The 18,871-nt window shown below is 44.5% G+C and overlaps 1 protein-coding gene across 1 annotated transcript in view; it reads left to right on the top strand.

Moving 5' to 3' along the window:
• LOC107375088 (WD repeat-containing protein 7) overlaps positions 1 to 18,871 on the top strand; it is a 162,593-nt gene that overhangs the window by 39,601 nt on the left and 104,121 nt on the right. The window contains 4 exon segments of the mRNA XM_070552547.1: positions 2,071 to 2,304; positions 2,374 to 2,667; positions 2,734 to 2,930; positions 11,507 to 11,604. Coding sequence (XP_070408648.1) covers positions 2,071 to 2,304; positions 2,374 to 2,667; positions 2,734 to 2,930; positions 11,507 to 11,604 — 823 coding nt within the window.

Here is an 18,871-nt window from a genome sequence, read left to right as displayed (position 1 = left end):
CCAAAGCTCAGCCTCCTATGGTCCTATCCAGTCGAAGACAGGAGTTTATATATTCCTAGCAGCTAAACTTCCTCCACAGCCTCCTCTAACGCTAACATCTAACATCTGATTACAGAGCAACCTTCAGAGAGGTTTTGGCTTATATGGTTGTGAGAATATCTCACTGGTTTTATTATTGGCTATATTCCTAATATTACTGGGGTGGTGCATCTGCTTTAATCATAACTTGTTTTTATTTACACCTGTTTGTTGTGCATGGAGAGGAAAACGTAAGCTGACTGCTTCGGCGTCGGACGTGAAAGGTTTTGGTCTGGTTTTTGCAGACTGTGGAAATCAATAAAAATATTGTTGGGATGAAAATTTAAACAAAAACACTGAACCGGTTCATACAACGAATAGGAAAGTAAACAACATCTTGGTTTCATTTTCACATCAGCGTCTTCTCCTGTCTATTCTCCCCATACTTTACTTGTTTCATTTGTCTCCAACTTGTCGGTTCTCGCATAATCTGGTTCAAATCAACAGTGTTCCAGAAGACACGTTTTGAGGGAAATTCTTCTGTTGAACTTGCTTAAAGGTGCATTATGTAAGTTTGACAGCCAAAACATGTATAGAAATAATAAATGTCTTCTTCATACATTCTCCTGCAATGCCCTGGTCCTGTAGAATGAGCCCTGGCATTTTTACTGTGATTGCCTGTTTTTCTGTAAAATCACAGAAAAAGAGAGATGCTCGGGTCGAGCAGGCTGCTTCATGCGCGTTCACGCTCAGGCATCACCCGTAGCATTTGCTATCCGTAGCTTTAGCAGCAGAGAGAGAGGCAGTGCCACTTTGTCGCTGTTCCTAACGCCTAGTGACAAAGCTAGCTACGTTTCTGAGGACCCTTAGCTACTTTCTGTAGAACTTTCTTCTAGATATTTCCTGCAAATTAGCAACAAAATAGCCATTTTCACTCCGAACCGTTCTTTGGTTTGACGCTGTTTCAGCTGCCATCAAGGATATAAATGCTACAGATACTGTGAATGTTACTAGAGTGTAGCTCACCTAGTAAGATGTCGGACTCTCATGCAGATGACCTGGGTTTGATTCTGGATGTGAACATAGTTTATTTAGAGTTTCTTTTTTACATTAATGGTATATTTTTTTACAGTAAGATGCCCAAATTTTTTATTTGAGACTCGCCGAACGGCATTGAATTCACAGATAAAAAAGATGTGGGTCCAACTTTCATTTTGGAACAATTTTTCAAGCAAGGGAAGGGAATGATCTGAGCATGCAGGAGGACTGACCCATCATAAACCTTTGTCGGCTGTGCTGAAGAGAAAGCTACAGAACCACATTATTTAATTAATTAGCTGCTCGTTCTCCTGTCCTCTGTCCTGCGGGCCACACACACACACACACACACACACACACACACACACACACACACACACACACACACACACACACACACACACACACACACACACACACACACGGGACTGTCTCAGCTGTTATTTTCATTAAGGAGTGTGCACGTACAGCATGCGCGCCTCGTGCACAAGCCTCCTATTGAAGGGGGCAATCGCGAGCACAAAAATTAAAAAGTCCGTAAAGTCCCTTTAATGGAGACCCTGCGAGAAATCCGAAAACCCCTCAAAAATGTTTCGAATGCCCTTAGAAAATCCCCAGTAGCAATTTGTTAGCGACGCGCTCAGCCTTTTTCGGCTCGAGGCGACCTCGCTGACTTCAGGAGCCGCGCTCGGGTGGAAATCACTAAGTAAACGAGCTTGATTAAAGCGGATAAAAGAAGTGTTAGAAGGAAATGAGACAGTTTGTTTGGACTTTCTGGGAAAAGCCTGAAACGCGTATGCTACGTTTGTTAGCAAACGCTTGTGTCCTAAACAGCTTAGTGGATGTAGGAGTCAGTGGGAGAGAACGCAGCACCCAGAGAAAAGCCACACATGCATGAGAACGTTTCCACGCAGAAAGACCGGTCGGGATTCAAACCGGCCACTTTCCTGCTGCGAGACCACCCAGCATTGATGATCGAGTTTGAAAACGTTTTAAAATTTTTGTCTCGTTTAGGGTAACTTGCCCAAATACTCCCACAATGCACTGGTGGTCCAGGCGATGAAGACCAATCTGACAGACCCCGACATGCACGTGCTGTTCTTTGACGTGGAGGCCTTGATCATCCAGCTCCTGACGGAGGAGGCGCAGCGCCCGAACCCCATGCTGGTGTCTCCGGAGACCCTCCAGAAGAGCCAGGCTGGGGCCGACAAGGGGGGGTCGTTCCTGGCCAACAAGATCTTCAAGCAGGTCTGGAAACATCTCTCCTCTCTACAAGAATCAATCAATGAAAGGTGAACCCAAACTCTTTAAAACCAGGTGAAAGAGACCATGAAGGAGACCATCAAGGAGCACCTGCTGGATGAAGATGAGGAGGAGGAGGAGGAGATGAGGAGGCGGGAGGAGAAGTCCAAGTCTCTGAGTCTGCTGGAGTACAACCTGACCATGGACACAGCCAAGCTCTTTATGTCCTGCCTACACGCCTGGGGACTCAACGAGCAGTTGGACAGCATCTGTCTGGAGCGACTGGGCATGCTCAGACCTCACTGTCCCATCTCCTTCGGCCTGATCTCCAGAGGAGGCCACATGTCCCTCATGCTGCCCACCTTCAAGGTACCCGTCGACTCAAAGCTTCTGGTGCTTGGTGGGAATGAAGCTAAACCTCTCTCTTTTTCCCAGGAGTCTTTGCTGCGACAGTTGTCCCAGGCAACAGGGCGGAGACTCGCTTTATCCGACATCGTGGGGAAGGGGACCTACGGCGTCTCGAGGGCCGTCACCACGCAGCATCTCCTGTCAGCCATCTCTCTGTCCAACACGCTGATGGGCATGACCAACGCCACCTTCGTCGGAGAGCACATGAAGAAAGCGCCGGCCAGGTAAGATCATCGTAGTTTAAAAAAGGAAGGAGTTAACGTTTCTTTGGTCAAAACTCGAAAGTAAAGGCATGACTCCCACCTGCAGCCTGATCAAAACCGCGTGCATCATCGGCAAAACCGGGCTGAGCTGCTTGATTATGGAGGAATAAAATCTAAATCATGATTATTAACGATTACCGAGTTGGGAAACGCCACATTTACTTCTCTCTTCTGACAGAAACGCCCTGGGACCAACGTAGTGTGTCCTATCAAAATAAGGGCACCGGCCCAAAATACCACAATAAATGATGCAATAAAAATAGCTCTGTACACATGTGTCATTAATGAATCAAGAATTGTGTTGTGAAGTAACTCAAAATGTTGAGAAAAAGTTGGTACTTCCAAAATAAAAGCTCAAATGTCAAAATAAAGTTGGATACATCTGGACGTGTTTTTATAGAGTAAATTATAAATATTTGGACATTTCATTGTTGGCTACTTCTGTAGCAGCATCAACAGAGGAACTTCCTTTAATCCTTCACAGTAAGAGTTTCAAACGTAAACACATAACTTATCACTTCTGAAGCTTCTAAAATGTTTATTAATCCTATTTTCACTTGAGTTTCATCAGACGACAGGATTAATAAGCTATTTTATAAGCTTGCAATGCTCAGAGGCATGTGTGTGTTTTAGACTCTTATTGTGAAGGATTTTTTTTATTAGGACTTGTCTTGACACTTTGACTTTAATTTAGACTTTTAATTTCCTCTCTAATTTTCCCCTCTTACTCTGCATTCATAATTCTTGGTTAGTGTCAAAATTAAAATACAAATTATTTGCAAATCTCTGAAATTGTCATATTTGATTTTGGGCTTTGTAATGTGGCTGCCATCTTGGATTGGATTGACAAATTAAAGGAGAAACATGTAAGAATTTTACAGTGAAATAATCACAAATCATGTTGGAAGAAAGGTTACGTGGAAACAAATTTCCTTCCCAGCCAGATGGGTGGTTGTCAGTTTTTCTCCTTTCGAAAAAGAGCCGAAGAGGGACGTAGCTACTGTTTACAATTGTTGAGTCTGTGGGGTGGCCAAGTCTGCGACGAGTCAGCGCTACAGTGTTGGCATTTGTAGTGTTTTTTTTTTCTTTTTCAAAGATCCAAAGCCAGTAACAGGAACGACCCAGAAGGTATTTTATGTACCCATAAGAAGCCACGGCATCTTTTTTGTTTTATGGGCTCGACACACGGGAGGCGACATCGCCTCTCCTCATTCATTTTCAATGAGACATGTGCGACAAAGCGATAATCGCAGGTCTCCCTCCTACCAAGCGAAACGCGAAAAACGTGCGTGTGAAATTTTGCGCTCGTGCACGTGTCGTGCACGGACGACCCAGCGACGCGATCCCAGAAAGTTGAAACATTTTCAACTTTTCATCGCTGTCGCTCGGACGAGGACCAATCAACGGAGGTTTCATTCACTGACCAATGAGCGGACAGGATGCTCCGTACATCTCCGAGCAAACATGGAGGAGAAGTTGATTTTTATTATGTTTTATGGTAAAATCAGAAGTAAGATTTCACATAACTCTAGCAGCACCTTGTGAAACATCATATCTACCACTTTATTAACTCTGAACCGCTTAAATAACCTTAACTCCCTCCAACCTGACACGGCCAAACAAAACAACGGAAGATTCGATTTCGCCATGGAACAGAACGCGTAGACGTCTTTGCCGCTGCCGCAGGTCGCCTCCTGTGTGTCAGCTAATAAAAGCGACAGCGACAAATTTCGCTGATCGCGGTCGTTTGTCGCCTCCCGTGTGTCGAGCCCATAACTCTAATGTCGGGTGAAGACAGCTAGAGGCTAATGAGCTAAGAATGCTAACGGCGAATTAGAAACATTCGGATCTGAAAATATCTTTAGCTACTTTTTCAGTTACCAACTACTCTATATTACTGTGTATACAAGACACTTAACCCACGTTGCCTGCTGGTGGTGGTCGGAGGGACCGGTGGCGCCTGGGCTCGGCAGCCTCGCCTCTGTCAGCGCGCCCCAGGGCAGCTGTGGCTACATCGTAGCTCATCACCACCAGTGTGTGAATGGCTGAATGATACACTGTAGTGTTGTTATGACTGGTGATGGTTTTGGTGAAGGACGTCGTAACATAAAAGGCGCGGGGTCAGGATTTTAAAAACAAACGATTGTATTACAAATAAATGACCAAACTCATGCAAGGTTACCAGGTCAGTTAAATACTAGAACTAAAGGTGACCTCCTAAAGAGGGAAGAAACAAGGACGTGAGGGAACACGGAAGCTGGAGCTCAGCTCCACTAATATAATAAACCAACGAGTCAGACTAGACTCAAATTCTGCTCTTTCCCTTTTGGGCTAAAATAGAAAGTAAACCGCTTAAGTCCAGACCAAAGTAAGGGCGAGCACAGGGCTGTTAAGGTAACGGAAACAAAACGGTAATAATTACTAAATCAAAGCGCTTTTGAGCAAGCACACCAAATGCATTGCTTAAGCTCCACTGAGCACACACAGCCAACAGGTTAACTTAACCTCTACTAATGCTCCACTGAGCAAGCACAGGAAGTAGGTTTAAACTAACCAGTTGCCTACCTCTGTTGAGCACAATCCTCACAAGAACTCAGACCAAAACCAACCTCAGTGAGATTACACTAGGTTCAAACTAGGTGTGTCTGCATTTCATTCACTCTCAAGGTATTCCCCACTCTTTCTGCCCCTGGTTCTTCTGGCCGCGCCCTTTTAAAAACTCAGATTAGGGATCAGGGATTGAGCTTAGCTGGGCAGGCGGGAGGGAGGAGCAGGAGCGGAGGAGGGGCTGCTCCTCTCTGCAGGGAAGTGGAGCAGGAACAGGAGCATGTAGAAACTGGTGATCATAACAAGTGTAAAGCGCTTTGGAGTCCGTACTCTGAGAGGCGCTATACTAGTGCGGGTCATTTATCATCTAGAATCTTCTGGTGCTGGTCCATAACTGGCAACAGGCATGAAGCTCACAGGACGGAAGTGAGAAAGTCACTCGTGTGTTTGGGATTTCTATGTTAGAGGTTTGGTTTAAGATGCAGACAGGCAGGGGCGACCGCATCGTATGGATGGAAACTTCTAATCAGACAAATGAAAGGCAAGAGAAGAAACCTTCAGTGGTTCCAGCTGAGACACAACAAACAAACCCAAACCAGTTAGAACAGAACCTGAGCTCAAAGCGCCGTGAAGGATAACAGCAGCAATTCAGATTCAGGTTCAGTCAGGTCTGTGTGTGTGGTCGTGCACGTGTGCTTGTGTGTGTCTGCGTGCATGTGTGTGTGCGTGTGCGTACGTGTGTGTGTATGTCTGAGCGCATGTGTGTGTGTGCGTGTGCGTACTTGTATGTGTCTGAGCGCATGTATGTGTGTGTGTGTGTGTGCGTGTGTGTGTGTGCGTGCGTGCTTGTGTGTGCGTACGTGTGTGTGTGTGTATGTCTGAGCGCATGTGTGTGTGTGCGTGTGCGTACTTGTGTGTGTCTTGAGCGCATGTATGTGTGTGTGCATACGTGTGTGTGTGTGTGAATGTGTGTGAGTGCGTACGTGTGTGTGTGTGTGTGTGTGTGTGTGTGCATACGTGTGTGCGTACGTGTGTGTGTGTGTGTGAGTGTGTACGTACGTGTGTGTATGTGTGTGTGTGAGTGTGTGCGTATGTGTGTGTATGTGTGTGCGTATGAGTGTGTGCTTACATGTGTGTGTATGGATGTGTGTGTGTGTGAGTGTATTTGTGTGTGTGTGTGTGTGTGAGTGTGTGCGTGTGTACGTACGTGTGTGTGTGTGCGCGCATACGTGTGTGTGTGTATGTGTGTGTGTGTGTGTGTGCATACGTGTGTGCGTGTGTGTGTATGTGTGTGTGTGTGCGTGTGTGTGAGTGTGTGTGTATTTGTTTGTATGCGTGTGTGTGCGTGTGTGTGAGTGTGTGTGTATTTGTGTGTGTGTGTGTGCATACGTGTGTGCGTGTGTGTATGTGTGTGTGTGCGTGTGTGTGTATGTGTGTGTGTGTGCGTATGTGTGCGTGTGTGTGTGTGTGTGTGTATGTGTGTGTATGCGTGTGTGTGTGTGTGTGTATTTGTGTGTATGTGTGTGTATGCATGTGTGTGTGAGTGTGTGTGTATTTGTGTGTATGTGTGTGTATGCATGTGTATGCGTGTGTGTGAGTGTGTGTGTATTTGTGTGTTTGTGTGTGTGTGCGTGTGTGTGTATTTGTGTGTATGTGTGTGTGTGTGCATATGTGTATGCGTACGTGTGCGCGTGTGTGTGTGTGAGTGTGTGTGTATTTGTGTGTATGTGTGTGTATGCATGTGTATGTGTGTGTGTGAGTGTGTGTGTATTTGTGTGTTTGTGTGTGTGTGCGTGTGTGTGTATTTGTGTGTATGTGTGTGTGTGTGCATATGTGTATGCGTACGTGTGCGCGTGTGTGTGTGTGAGTGTGTGTGTATTTGTGTGTATGTGTGTGTGTGTATGGATGTGTGTGTGTGTGCATATGTGTATGCGTACGTGTGCGTGTGTGTGTGTGTGTGAGAGCACATCTGGGCTGATTGTTTGGTCTGTGTGAGCTCTCATTGTGCTGTGAAAGATTTACCGTGGAGGTGGAGGTCTTGCTGCTGAAACATCGACACAACATTTCATCAACTCTGCTTCAAGGATAACTCTGCAGGACGGTGAGTCAGAGAGGATAAAACACGGCGAGTGGACGGCCCAGAGCTTCTGTCTGCTCTCACTCCTGTTCACCATTATTGCTTTAAGTGTAATTTATCTGCCAGAGTGTTTAACCCTCTTTAGAATAAAACCTACCTAGGAGATCTGTCAGCAGTGATGATCTAAGAAGGAGCTCCGTGGAACGCTGAAGCTTTCCATACAGTGGTTCCATCAGTGTTCTTCTAATGGTCGTGAGATTTGGATGATGACATGAAGACATGGTAAATGGCCTGTATGTGATGTAGCGCCTTCTAGAGTCCTGGAACCCAAAAGTCACTTTACAACATAGTCATTCACTCATTCACACACACAGCTGTCCATTCTCCACAGACTCCACCGGTCGCTCCGACAACCACCAGCAGGCAAGGTGGGTTAAGTGTCTTGCCCAAGGACACAAGCCGTGGTAGCACATAATTCTCTAACTTACATTTAGTATAATTTAGACTAGATAATGTTACCAACCCGTCCATAATACAATATATATACCACAAGTACGTTGTTATCAGTATAAATGAATTGTTATCATTTCCAGTAGATTAGTACTGAACATGTTAATGAAATAAATAAATTCTACTGATTATATGTGAATATATTTAGATGTTTTGATTATTAGATGTTGTTAGGATGAGGTCAGTAACCTAAAATGTGAATGAAACTTAAGTAAAACTCTTCCATACATTCGTTCTGTGTGTTGGATTCATGATCATCTTTTTTCTTATTTAACACAACGCAGTAATTAGATGTTTGTTTAATGAGAACAAAGAAGATGAAAACATAAGTAAAATGTTGTTCCATGAAATATTTAACTATAAATATCAGCTGGGAAAGAGGGAACTAGACAACACCGATGTAATATATATTATTGAGCCTTTTGTAATTTTGCTGTTTTATTTTTATATTTTTAGCAGCAGACCATAATCTCATTTCACTTGAAACGTCATCAAATAGAATACTCGAATACTAAAATATTCAATACCTGCAGCCCTAGAATGAAGCTACATTATTTCTTTTAAAAGCTACAGTTTAATTAAAAAAATATTTATTTTGACAAGCACGAGACCGGGTTTATGTTAACTTCTACCAGCCAGTGGAGGACACCATTGCAGGTTTCCAAACAGTCCATGAGGTTGGCTCTGTGGAAAATGGCAGACTTGGCAAGTCAAGCAGCTGCTTCTGAGCCCAGAAGATGTTGTTATCCTTCTGAGTAGAGGAGCGACCATAAAAGATCTAAAACCAGAGTGAATTTAGGTAAAGACAACCGATGGACCCAAAAAAAGTATTTCACGTGTAGGCTGCTAACCTGGTACCCCGATGGCTGGAAACCTTGTTCTATTGTTGCAGCTACAACCTCCAACCACTAGATGTCCCTTTGGTGTTCATGTTCCATATTCAGCCTTTAAAGGGACATTATGGAGGTTTGACAGCCAAAACGTATAGAAATAATAAATGTCTTCTTCATACATTCTCCTGCAATGCCCTGGTCTTGTAGAATGAGCCCTGGCATTTTTACTGTGATTGCCTGTTTTTCTGTAAAATCACAGAAAAAGAGAGATGCTCGGGTCGAGCAGGCTGCTTCATGCGCATTCACGCTCAGGCATAGCCTGTAGCATTTGCTATCCGTAGCTTTAGCAGCAGAGAGAGAGGCAGTGCCACTTTGTCGCTGTTCCTAACGCCTAGTGACAAAGCTAGCTACATTTCTGAGGACCCTTAGCTACTTTCTGTAGAACTTTCTTCTAGATATTTCCTGCAAATTAGCAACAAAATAGACATTTTCACTCCGAACCGTTCTTTGGTTTGACGTTGTTTCAGCTGTCATCAAGGATATAAATGCTACAGATACTGTGAATGTTACTAGAGTGTAGCTCACCTTGGAAGATGTCTGACTCCCATGCAGAAGATCTGGGTTTGATTCTGGATGTGAACATAGTTTATTTAGAGTTTATTTTTTACATTAATGGTATATTTTTTTACAGTAAGATGCCCAATTTTTTATTTGAGACTCGCCGAACGGCATTGAATTCACAGATAAAAAAGATGTGGGTTCAACTTTCATTTTGGAACAATTTTTCAAGCAAGGGAAGGGAATGATCTGAGCATGCAGGAGGACTGACCCATCATAAACCTTTGTCGCTGTGCTGAAGAGAAAGGTACAGAATCACATTATTTAATTAATTAGCTGCTCGTTCTCCTGTCCTCTGTCCTCCGGGACACACACACACACACGCACGCACGCGCACCCACACACACACACACGCACGCACGCACGCACGCACGCGCGCGCGCACACACACACACACACACACACACACACACACACACACACACACACGGAGCTGACTGTCTCAGCTGTTATTTTCGTTAAGGAGTGTGCACGTACAGCATGCGCGCCTCATGCACGAGCCTACTATAGAAGCTGCGTTAAGCTTTTGGCCTGAGGGGGCGATCACGAGCATAAAAATTCAAAAGTCCGTAAAGTCCCTTTAATGTTGCCATTCAACCACTCGGTTTGCCGTTCACAAACAGATCACACACAATCTCAAAGTTCGGTTGGTAATTTAGGATCGTTTTGATTCAGAAGTGATGAACCAAATCACTTGTTTGGAGGAAGTTTTAATAGTAGATCTGGTTTCTAGTGTTGGGTTTGTTTGCAGAGCCACACGTTGAGTATTTGAGCGTAGAAGACGGGCAGAAAACTTTTTAATCCTGTTGACAGATTTCTCAGAACTTTCTTCCTGTGGTCTGTTGAAACCAGGCTGCTTCTGCACAGATGCTGCCTTATAAGTCAAAGAAGGATCTTCTTCCCTCCGACCGTTTCCACTTCACCACTCCAATCCTGCACTTGTGAATATTTGACGGTGTTTTGCTTTTTGGCTTTTTCATGTTCCCCATCTTACATTTATGATGGTGGAACCACTTGTTTTCTGTGAGTTGGAGCTTGAAAACAAGCAGTGCTGAACTTGTGGTGCTTGTGGATTTTGGTCACAGCCTTCCTTCTTATGAACGACAGGTTTACATTTCAGTACGTGATCATCGTAGAGGATGTTTTCATTCCATCCACCCATCATTCTGCATCCAGTCACCAACCCCTCCATCCCTCCTTTCATTCACACGTTTCTTGTTCTTCCTTCTGTCCAAACATCCATCCTTACATCTTTCCGTCCATCCTCCATCCTTCCTCATCACTCTTTCTTGTTAAATCACTCCTTCCTCTTGGAATCAGCTGAGCACCATTTTCAGATGTCGGTTGGAGGTAAAGAAGGTGTTCTGTTGTTATTTAGGGCGTAGTTCTGATCCTTCCGTTGGAGTTAGACGACTCAGTCGTCTGGTGTCAGTTTTGTGTTCATCAATATTATTTTATAACGTCTCAAAGTTCTTAACCTTCTTCTCTCCTCCCTGTCAGCATAGGGCTTTTCCACCTCCGACATCAAATCTCCCTGGATGTGATTTGTTGCCTAGCAACCTTTATTGATCAGAGCATTGATTGTTGTATTGGAAGTGTTTGTGTGTGTCTGAAAGTTCGGCGCCTCCAGTCTGTTAAGAGAGGACTGCACCTGAAATTCAATAGGCTGGAGCCTCCGAATACACACACACACACACACACACACGCACGCACGCACGCACACACATGCACGCACACACATGCACGCACACACACACGCACACACACACACGCACACACACATGCACGCACGCGCACACACGCACACACACACGGTTTCTGCAAACAAAAACAGGAAGTGTTTTTGTGTTCCTCTGAATCTTGTTTTGTAGTTTTTGTGTGTTTCTGGCTCTCCTCTCGGTTCTCCTCACACCTTAAATATTTCATGTCTCCCCTTTGTGATCCTCCTCCAGGCCTCCCAGACCAGGAGGAACCCCGGAGTCTCCTCGGAGGACGCCTGCTGCCCCCTCTCAGCCCTCCAACCCGGCGCTACAGGCCCAGATCAAACAAGGTAACTACAAAAGGAGGGGGCGCTCGCTTCCAATGCCCTTGAGGCCCTGCAGGGAGGGACCGGGGTGGAGGTTTATGATGCAGCCCGTGGGCCATAAAACCCACGGTGGGGGTTAGAAAAAAACCCCCAGAGAAGCTGCTTCTGTTTCCTGGGTCAGCAGGTCTTTAAAGGGGTGTTCTGTAGCTTTTGACGCGAGGTTGGAGTTCAGATGGAGAACAAACCTCTGCTTTTCTGGAGGAGTTACTTTAGTTAAATGGAGAAATAAATGTTTCCAGAAGTGCAGTTTAACCTCGGCTTGTGTTCTCAGGGGTCCTTTCTGAGGATCGGCAGCGGGGTGAGGAAAAAAAAGGCTGATTTCAATTCTTGTATAAAAAAATGTCCATCGTGGCTAAGAAGATGTTCGGTTTGGTTTCTTTGAATTACTTAAAAAGATACGTGTTCATTTGGATAAAAGAAAGTCTTGGTATAGATGTGAACGATAATAAATAATAGTTAGGATTAAAACAGACTTTCAGACACTCCTGAGTGAAACAAGCCACCAGTTTAAATGAACTATTTTTATTCCCATGTTGGGTGTCAAGACTAATGTTCCAAACATATAAATATATGAAACGGTGAGCTCAGACGAGCAAACAAAATCCTGAATAATCCTAAAGACATTTTTGAATTTAAGCTACAGAGTTGATGGGGTAACAACTCTCACCTTGAGCTTTTAATACAATTTTAAATGTTTAGTTTGTTACAGTCAAAGAGAGACTGATAAAAAGTTGTGCAGCCATGTCCTATTTGAGGTCTGGTTTCCATAGAAACCGTGTTCAGGGTATCTGCGGGTCCTTAAAAAGTCTTAAATTAGCTTTTCCAAATTTAAGGCCCTAAAAATCCTTAAAAATGACTAAAAACCCTTAAATACAGTTTCCAAAGGTCTAAAATTACCAAAGACCCAATAAACAAGATTCTTTTTTTTCTATAAAAGTTTCGTGAATTTCTAGTTAGTGTTCAGCATTTTTTGTGTACGATGTTGCCGTAAGCGGAACCGTACACATTCAGTTGGTTGTGAAAGGGGACTATTTTTAGATGAGCACATTAGCTGGTTAAGCTAGTGGGAGCTTGCGCCGTGGGGAAGTGCAAGTTTAATGGTAACTGGATGGCTAATCCCACGTTCGCGACGTGGTTAGCTCCGGTTCCAGGCAATAGCTGGAAATTATAGCTTTAATTTGGTCAAAGTGGCCTTAAAAAAGGTCTTAAAAAGTCTTAAATTTTGCTCCCTTAAACCTGCAGATACCCTGCTTTTGTGCCTTTTTTTTCTGGAGTACGATCACTCGCTCTGAGTTACTGAATGTGAAAATCTCCTCCAACCCCCATCACCTGCAGAAAGGAAACAGACGGGAAACGAAAAACCAGTCGCTGCCCCGTACAGGGATTAGCATCCATGGCCCCGCCCACCTTGGCTCAGGACCGCCCACAGGAAGGAGAGAGCATAGCATGTCTTGTCTAGCAGAAGCTAACTGTTAGCCGCTTCTGTTTGTGGAGATAAAACATCAACGTTTAATTTTTTTACTCAGGAAAGAAGATTGAACGAAGGCAGTGGAAGAGTCGCGTTCCTGTTAGCCAATCAGTGGCGAGGCGTTTGCATGTCATGACTATTAATGAATAAGACTTGTAATCCTGCCATTTTCCACGCCGACCACGTGATGCACGAACTTTGTCTGTGGTCTGTTTTAACAACATCGGTTATGATCGTTGGCTTTTTCCACGGCAGACATTTTAGACCCGGGAGTGTGGTGAAGGCACAGGTGTGATGAGAAGGCCGCATTCCATTTGAAGAAGGTTCTACTTAGAATGCTGCTGTTGTGTCCTTGGGAAAGACACTTCACCCACCTTGCCTGCTGGTGGTGGTCGGACGGACCGGTGGCGCTAGCGCTCGGCAGCCTCGCCTCTGTCAGTGAGCCTCGGGGCAGCTGTGGCTACGTTGTAGCTCATCCCCACCAGCGTGTGAAGGGGTGAATTACTGACTTTGTTGCAAAGCGCCTTGGGGGCCTAGGACTCTAAAAGGCCATTAGCCATGTAGAAGCTGGTGTTGGTGTCTGCTGTGAAATCGACCCTTTTGTAAACTAAATATGGCTTTTTTTAAAATTATGTCTCAACCTCATTTTTATTTTTCGTTTGTTTTGCTGAATCCAAGCAAGTAAAAAAAAAAAGTCAGATTATTATTTGCATCAATCGGCGATGAGCCAATGTGAAACGCAAACTCAGATTTTTTTCTCGGTCCATGAATGCACCATTGCCAAATTTCATTCCAGTTCCATGAACTCACCGTTTCTTCACTGCAAAGCGTTTTCTTCCAGAATCTGAATTTTCAGGTTAATCAGGAATGAACTAATTATTGCGACTGAGTAAAGCTGGTGCCCGCAGGTCCAGCGTTCCCCTCCCAGAGGCAGGTTTTCGCTTCGGGTTTGACGATCTTTAAAATCTCCGGTGATTTTCATTTTTACTGTAAAAATCGACGAAGAAAGAAAAATAGAAAAGTAAAACTTTGAATTTTCTCCTCAAAGGTGAAAACGTGCCGAGGGTTTTCTCCCTGCTCTGTAGGGGATGTTTTAACCAGCTGTTGCCATCTGCCCCCCCCCCCCCCCCCCCCCACACACACACACACACACACACGCCTACCTACCACACTGCAACCAGCTCAAGCCCAACAAAACACACACACGTTTTGAGTGGCACCCCCGGGCGGCGGTGGAGGCGGGGCTTTGCTGCTATTGTCACGCCTTAATTGAGGCCAAGCATGACAAGCGTGTGGCCTTATTCATACCACACGCCTATTCAGCAGCGTTCAGAGGGAACGCTCGGCCGTGACCTTCACTCCTCTGTGGTGTGTGTGTGTGTGTGTGTGTGTGTGTCAGAGGCTTTGTGGAGGAGAACGCTGTTAACCCGCTCACCGCCTCCTTTCACATGGAAATAAATGAGGAGGCCCCTCTAATAGACTGCAGCACCGACCGAGAGGTTTCTCCAGTCAAGTCCACGCTGACGCAGAAATGTCATCTTTTATTTTCCGTTTCCCCCAGAGTAAAAGAGAACAAAAGTCTGGTTTTCTGTAGCTCGGCTCGTCCTGCTGCGGGCCGGCTCGTGTTTCTGACAGGTGAGACTAAAACACGACTGTCAGGATTCACCAGTTTGGTGTTTTTCCTTGTTTCTTCTTTAAAACTCTTAATAGAAAACTCCCTAAAACAGCCCCCTTCCCTCTCATTTCACCGTTAATAAAACGCATTTCTCACTTTTCTAAATCATGTGAGCTACGCTGCTACCAACCGGCTGAAACGACCAACGGAAACATTATTATGGAATTACGAAAACATTTATTAACCTGCTTTTAAATTTTTAGTTTTAGACCCTTTTGCTGGCGACGAACTAGTAAATGAACAAATCCCCAAAGGAGTAAAATCTTTGAAGGTAGAGAAATGAGACGTTTGACTCCTGCTGGACCTCGTGTTTCTGCCTCTTAGGGATGAGATGATGATGAATCCTGATTTGTTTCTGTTCTGGATCTTTTTCCTTCCGTTTTAATTTTCTCACCATCGGGCTCCAGCCCGCCGCCTCCTCTGCATTTCTAACAGAGTTTGTTCACTTTGCCGTAAAAATTTCATTCTGGTGTTTTCGTTTATGTTTGACTGATTCGATGTTTCTGTCTGAGGACTTCGTGTACAGAACTGTAAAAACATCACAGATAAGATTCAGATTAGTGATAAATGGTAAATGGTCTGTATTTGATATAGCGCCTTCTAGAGTCTTGGAACCCCTCAAGGTGCTTTACAACACAATCAGTCATTCACCCATTCACACACACATTCACACGCTGGTGGTGATGAGCTACGATGTAGCCACAGCTGCCCTGGGGCACACTGACAGAGGCGAGGCTGCCGAGCACTGGCGCCACCGGTCCCTCCGACCACCACCAGCAGGCAAGGGGGGTTAAGTGTCTTGCCCAAGGACATAGCGACAGACTGAGCGGGGCTTGAACCTGCAACCTTCCGATTATGGGGCGAGCTCTTAACTCCTGTGCCACCGTCGATGCACCGATATGAAATTTTTGGGCCGATACCTATATCCAATAGTAAAATCACTGTTATGGCCAATAACTGATATTTAGGGTTGGGCAACATTTGATTTTGAACGATTGAAACCGTGGAACCCGACCTGCCTCTCTCAACTGTCTGTAGAGGATTCTGAAGATGTTTGGATATTCGTCGTTTTGGTGTCGGGATTCCTGCTGTTTGGCCTGAGCGGTTACCTGGCACACCGGAAAATTAACTAGCTTTCGAGGAATATTGGCTCAATCCTGGAGCTCAGGGATGGAATGCATCGTGCTGTGAACGCACAAAACTCATATAATTGTTGAGATGAGTCGTAAGCTTGGAACTTTGGCTGAGATTCAGGCTCTGGCACAGAAGGTGGATTCCATCAAGGAGAGAGCTGACGGATCAGCACGGATCGGGATAGATTAATTACGCCATTATTGGACCTGGATGGGGTTGGAGACCAACAGAACACTAAGGCAGAGGAAATTATCTCTGTCTGTCCCCAAAACAATTCTTAACTGAATCTGGTGCCCATACAGGAGCTGCGCTGCTCTGGGCGGCTGCATGTTGGAGCAGTTCTGTTGACTATATGTAAGTTTTGCCTTTTCTTGGGCATTTTTTCTTCTAGTTTCTCAAGAAAAACTGTATTTTTTGGACACTTTTCTGTTTCTGGTGCTGTGAAGCTTGGAGGATTTTTACTGCTATTTTTTAGCTTTTTTCACTTTTTGAGCATTTGTTATGATGCATAACCACGGCAACAAGCTGGTTTACAATCGGGAGCAGCTGATTAACATTGGAAAGGCTGAAATAATACCTCAACTGAAGCCACAAATCCCAAATGAGCTAAAACGCAAGAAGCGTGGGTGCAGAGCAGGAGCAAAACGGAGACGGAGAAAGAGGAAATTCAAACCATCTCTTCCATCGATCATAATGGGCCATGTGAGATCACTGGCCAACAAGATGGAGGAACTCCAAGCCCTTTCAAGGACTCAGCCAGACTTTCAGCAGTTTCGGAACCACTGGAGGAGATAATGCAAAGAAGGATTCTCCAGAGAATCAAGAAAATGATGGACAACCCGGAGCGTTCTCTTCACAAGACTGTCCGACAACGGAAGAGTGTCTTCAGTCAGAGGCTTCTTCAGTTTGGCTGCAACATTGACCGCTACTGGAGATCCTTCCTGCCTACAGCCATTGTAATATACAACAACTCTTTGATGACTTGATTATTTTTATTATTCTGAGCTACTACAGCAATCAGTTCCCCTCTGGGATTAATGAAGTATTTTTGAATTGAATTGAATTGAATTGAGTCTGTGAGGCTGAAGTGAAAACTCCCCCTCAGAAGAAATTAGGAATGCTGCTGTCGCTATGGAAACCCTTTCTCCCTATCCCAGCCTGGGCGGGACTGTGACTGATGAAGGCCGTGGAACCGTATCTAGGAGTCAATGTGCTCTCTAACCCATTATCTCCCTCCCCTGTCCAAACAGAGGTGATGAGCGCTGCTCCATGCGGCTGCACGCACCGAAATGGAGAGAGTCCCAACCCTACCTTCCCACCTAGTGGACACTTATGTTATGTATCGTCTGAAGTCTGTGTGCATTTCTGTCTGAGGTGTTTTTTTGCATAGCAAAGCTGCCCTCTCTGTCGGGGGTAATTCTGAAGTGCCCTTTTTCCCTCTCCCTGAGTCTATCCTCATATAAACCCTCCTGATCTAAAACGGTAGCACGACTCGCGTTGCAAATGACCACAGTCACCAATTCTTGTCATGTGTCTATGTATGTATGTCTGATCTTGGAATTGTGTGTACTGAAACAATTGAATTTCCCTCTGGGATTAATAAAGTATTTTAAAATTGAATTGAATTAGAAATTGAATTCCGATTCCTCGTTTCGATTCCGATTCTTTCAAGACATGACATGCTTTACATGAGCTAGCTAACCACAGGTCCTACTTGGTGAAATAATCTTAACTTCAACATGAATTTTAATTCTATAAACAATAACATCACCTTCATTCAGACAAAAACATGTTTTGGAGAATATATCCAGGTGGGGGGAGGGGGGTGGGGTGGGGGGCTCGTGCTGCACACAGACAGCTGGTGTGATTAGCTCTGAAAAGCCGTTGATCACAATTTGCAGATCACGTTTATTTTTCACGGAGATCGGCCGCGGATTCCTCTTCCGGTCGGCATTCTAGGAATCGAAATAGAAAACTTTGAACGATTCCGGGAAAAACTAACAGTTGGTGCTGGTTCCAATCGATGCTCGATGCCCAACCCCACCGATGGTATTTGCCGATACCGATATCCGATATTAATGCTTCTAAAATCAGCAGATTTTGTATAGAATGAAAATTGTTAAAGCTGAATTTATGTTATTATGTACAGACAACACACACATTTACAGTTCTGAGATGATTTCATTCACTGTTCACATGACTAAACAATTACACATCACCCCCCTCACCCTCTGAAACAGGCAAACAAATGGAGCCAAGATGGAAAAAATATCGGTTGTTAATATTGGCCCGGTTTTATTTATCGTACCGATACCGATATTCCATGTTGTCGTTCTTTTTTAAAACACAGAAACGGTTTTGTTACCTGTTATTGACGCTACAGTTTCGCCGACGGCTGCCGGCTTCTTCAGGCTGACGCTGATGGTGGCGCGTCACTTCCTTCTCTGTTTATCTGTGGGCAGCAGAGGACGTTGTCACCCTCTACTGCCTGCTTTCCCCTCTCCGACGATGCAGTCCCATGCGTGGTCCAGCGTGTAAACTCCGTCGTCCCTGTTCAACAACAATACCGATATTGATGCCGATACATTGTCCATCCCTAATTCAGATATGCCTACACCCTTAGTAATAATGATCGTGCTGGCATGATGGTTTTATTTTTCTAATTGAATAAAATGCAAAAATCTGTAGAAAGCATTAATCATAAGTCATGATCGGGTGTTTGAGGAGAACATTAGTGAAATCTGTTTTGGAAGAAGGCTGTACCTAGGGATGGGTACCTTTGACATTTGAATCGATTCGGTACTAATTCCTGGTACCTAGGAATCGATACCGGTACTTAACGGTACCAATTTTTGATACTTTTGAGTGTTTATTATGTTAATTCTCTTTTATAATTAAATATTTATTTTTCTCAAAATATAACAATATTTGATAAATATCACGATAAATAACAT

The sequence above is a fragment of the Nothobranchius furzeri genome, chromosome 6, assembly GCF_043380555.1.
Source record: "Nothobranchius furzeri strain GRZ-AD chromosome 6, NfurGRZ-RIMD1, whole genome shotgun sequence".
Taxonomy (NCBI): domain Eukaryota; kingdom Metazoa; phylum Chordata; class Actinopteri; order Cyprinodontiformes; family Nothobranchiidae; genus Nothobranchius; species Nothobranchius furzeri.
This window is presented reverse-complemented; position numbering and strand designations above follow the sequence as displayed.